The sequence below is a fragment of the Strongylocentrotus purpuratus genome, unplaced genomic scaffold (genome assembly GCF_000002235.5).
Source record: "Strongylocentrotus purpuratus isolate Spur 01 unplaced genomic scaffold, Spur_5.0 spur5_scaffold_20, whole genome shotgun sequence".
NCBI lineage: Eukaryota > Metazoa > Echinodermata > Echinoidea > Camarodonta > Strongylocentrotidae > Strongylocentrotus > Strongylocentrotus purpuratus.
This window is the reverse complement of record NW_022145606.1, coordinates 33,004,675-33,008,380: the sequence shown is the minus strand read 5'-3', so window position 1 is coordinate 33,008,380 and position 3,706 is coordinate 33,004,675. Positions and strand designations below refer to the sequence as shown.

Below are 3,706 nucleotides of genomic sequence, written 5' to 3'. Positions count from 1 at the left end.
TAAATCTCGGTTTTAGTGCAGCATGATTCAAAATGCTACATATATTTCTCTGCCAGTCTCACCAGCTCCGATTTCTCAAGTGCTTTTCTGAGTATCGGGAACGCTTCTGCGCTTCTCGTGGCATTAAACCAATCATACAACATTTCTTGGGTACCTTTGGAAGTTACTATGGTACCCTTAACGTTCGTATATTCGTAGCGGGCAATCGTGGCACGGTCGAGCTTTAATTTTAGACCCAAAGTCATGACTTTGTCATTTGGGATTCTTTCGGCCAAGTGGTGTAGGATCTCTTCGGAGGTAGGAGATGGCGATTCTAAAAGATGGGTTTTCGAATCTACCTTGCTATCTTCTCTGCCGTCAGCATCATTTGAAGCACCTCCAAGTTGGCGTCCTCCGAGTGCATGGCTCTCTGTTGGCTCTTTACTGTAGTAAGAGCAATACAAAAGAAACTAGATACATCGACAGTAACTTTTCCTTTGCCACAAATGCCGATGTGAGAGCAGAGCTCTTTCTCACAAAGGGTTGATATCAATCGCAACTATGTACATCAGAGATACGAGACTTCAAACTTGCGATTGATTGAAGGACTTGCGATTGATTTGGATCAGTCGCAACTCTTTGTAAGACGGGGCCCAGATCAGCATATAAAGACCCAGAAGGGTTGCTATGTGCGACACCAAAGCTTGTTAGAGTTATCCATTTCTGATCTTGAGAAGCATAAACATATTCTTAACACATAGACCTATATAGATTGATATTACAATGAAAACATGAATAATTTTGAACCCTATGGTAAAGCGATCCCATGGTAAATGCCATCTGGCAAAGGAAAATCATTGGCATTGCGCATACATACTGTATCGTTTATTCTCACGAAATTATAAAGTAAATGATTAATAGTATACAAAGTAATTGAGTGTTTATTCTTGAAAACTTTTTTTTTTGGACCTCATATCATTCATGAGAAATGTGTGTGAAAGGAAAAGAGGTGGTACTTAAGATAAATCTGTTTATAATCACTTGATGAACGAGATTTTGAAAAAATGTCTCTATGTACCTGATCATTAAATTTGCCATCTCGAGTGAGAGATATTCAAGTGGATTCTTTTCAGCCTTGTCGGCTATGTTGACGTCGGCGCCCTTCCCAATCAAATGTTTGACCAGGGCCTGGGCTGGCCCAAGGGCATCCTTCGAATGTACAGCCATCAGCTAAAGAAATGAATAGAATTAGATCAATAAAAAATTTAATTGTTGTTATTCCTGGGGACCTGCAATTAACATTGCTCCAGCATTGCAATGTAAAACTGGGTGGAGAGGAAGTAGTGTGGGGACAACACCATGTAAGCGCACCGAGCAAGGACCGAACCTCGGACCTGCCAGGATCCTTAACCAGTTCACGCCGGTGCTTCCACTTAAACAAACCAATTTAAATAGAGAGAGAGCGAGAGAAACAGAAAAGGAAGGACCAAGGTAAAGGAAGAAAAAGATATTGGAGAAATTGAAAATTGTTTGGCAAGATAATCTGTACATCCCCGTTTTTTTTATCTGATTTCATTTTATGAAATGAACACGAAAAGCCAGCTATAATAGGCCTTACTTAACAACTGCCATCGCTACAACTGCACCGAAATTATGAAGATAAATTCTATTCATAAGAACACTTTAGGGTAATACTTGAAACATTATGATCGATACATGACCATTCTGAAGAAGTATCACGCCATTCTTCGGCAAGTAGTCAAAGTTCTTGTAGTTTTGATATCATCGTACCTTTGAAAGTTCTTTGGTGACTTCCTCCTCGAGAAACAAGGATATCAATGATCGACGTGAATCCATTAGAGGTGGCGACATGAAGGGGTGTTTCACCTCTTGCATCTGGTCTGTTCACGAGCTCTCCACCCTGTACAGAATTGCAATGGTCAAGAAAATAGGAACGATACCTTTTAAATATAATGCATCAAGTTTGATCTACTGAAAGAGACTTCTAACTCCCCCACTACTGTAAATTTCTTCATTTAGGATTACTATAAAAGTATATTTCCAACTGTAAATAACTTGTTTAAAGTCAGACTATTGATAGATGAGAGAATGAATTCTGGTTGATAAAGGAAGCAGTTAGTGCTTCACAATCATCAAACTTCTCTCTTTTTTCTCTAAAATGAGCATCTGTCTAAGGTGTAAAGAGAAAGGAAAATCACGTAAAAACAATTTAGGGTGAGGGTCAACCTGTGATTTAAAAATGAAAATAAAAATCCAGAAAATAGAAATACTTTTGACATTAACTTTTGCATGGAAATATCTAAAGAGCCCAGTTTGTATACACTACCTCTTTTTGCTGTAAGATGATACTGACAACATTATAATGTCCTTTAGCAGACCCGGAATGAAGTGAAGTTGTACCATCAAGCTCTGCCTTCTGAAGATCAGCTCCTTTGCTCAGCAGATACTTCAGAATTTGAGTGCGATAGTTGTAGCAGGCAACATGAAGTGGCGTTGTCCCGTCTTTATCTAACCAGTTGAGATCAGCTCCTGCAGATAAAAGACTCTTGATGACATCAAGACTATCGTAATAGATGGAAAAATGCAGGGCTGTCCAGCCGCGTTTTTCGGCGGCATTGACATCTGCACCCACATGAAGGAGATAGTTAACCGTGGATAGATGCCCTCGGCAACACGCCCAGATGAGTGGTGGGCAGCCTTTTTTGTCGGACCTCTCAATCTCCACACCTTTGCTGATAAGGTACTTCAGAACCTCAACATGGCCTCGTTTGGTCGCCATTGCAAGTGGGGTCATCCCGTCGAAGGTTTGTCGATTGATATCCCCTCCTTTAGCGAAGAGAAACTGAACAATCTCGAGATGACCCTCTCTGCAAGCTACATGCAACGGCGTCAGACCATCATCATCAATGCCCTCAACATCTGCTCCTTTGCTGACAACGAGTTTTACTATACTAGCGTGTCCACTGGAAACTGCTACGCTCAGAAGCGACTCTCCTTCAAATTTCATTTTGTTCATGTCTGAAACAACGCCGATGAGTATAGTAACAATGTTGAGGTCGCCATCTTTAATTGCGTTTAGTAAGACGTCGGACTTGTCTTCTTTGTCGTCTGACAGGATACTGGCACCCTTGTCTAAGATCCAGGATAAGACATTTTCCGCCATTTTGTTTAAGGAGCTTAGCTCGGGAGATTCGAACCTACACCTATACGACAAAAGTTGCTACTGTTAATGTTGCAATGTACGTGTCCCATCATGTAGCTCAAAGGTTAATTGTAGAACTGCACTTAGATAGTACATCGGTTGCGTGCATGGGGTAGCACGATTCCATAAAATGAGGGGGTGCTAACGTCATGGCAGGCGGGATGGGATAGTGTGGCGGACTTTAACATGGGAATAAAAACAACGCTGACAAGTGGGGTGGCCGTGTGGAACGGTTGCAATCACTTTCTGTTTACATTGCCTTCCCCGTTCCTTTTCTATGTTACTCTTAGGCTCATTTAAATTAGACAAACGGCCCACGAGCGAAAATCATCCAATGACGATGGAAACGCCATTGATCACAACAACAACAACAACAAGGCCGATACAAATAAAGAAATGCATGAGAAATCTAAAACAAGATACAATTCGAAAAGGTCCACAAGACCGACGTAACAAAGAAAAAATAGTTGTATTGCTGTCGGTTTCGTGCACTAAAGCCTCCCC

General features: G+C 41.2%; 1 protein-coding gene across 1 annotated transcript; it reads right to left on the bottom strand.

Moving 5' to 3' along the window:
- Nucleotides 1-334: 334 nt before the first annotated feature.
- LOC583177 (26S proteasome non-ATPase regulatory subunit 10-like) lies at nt 335-3,163 on the bottom strand. The gene is made up of 3 exons (XM_783101.1): nt 2,354-3,163; nt 1,771-1,900; nt 335-423 (listed from the first exon to the last, which is right to left on the bottom strand). The coding sequence occupies exons 1-3, from the start codon at nt 3,161-3,163 to the stop codon at nt 335-337; spliced, it is 1,029 nt and encodes a 342-aa protein (XP_788194.1).
- Between the last annotated feature and the right edge of the window lie 543 nt (nt 3,164-3,706).

Bases quoted from the DNA above. Each gene is read 5' to 3' on its own strand.
- LOC583177 (XM_783101.1), bottom strand. From the start codon at position 3,163: ATGGCGGAAAATGTCTTATCCTGGATCTTAGACAAGGGTGCCAGTATC. The intron at 1,901-2,353 runs GTCAGTATCATC...AATTCTGTACAG, and splicing joins CTAAAGGACATTATAATGTT to GGTGGAGAGCTCGTGAACAG. The intron at 424-1,770 runs GTACGATGATAT...CTCTTACTACAG, and splicing joins TCACCAAAGAACTTTCAAAG to TAAAGAGCCAACAGAGAGCC.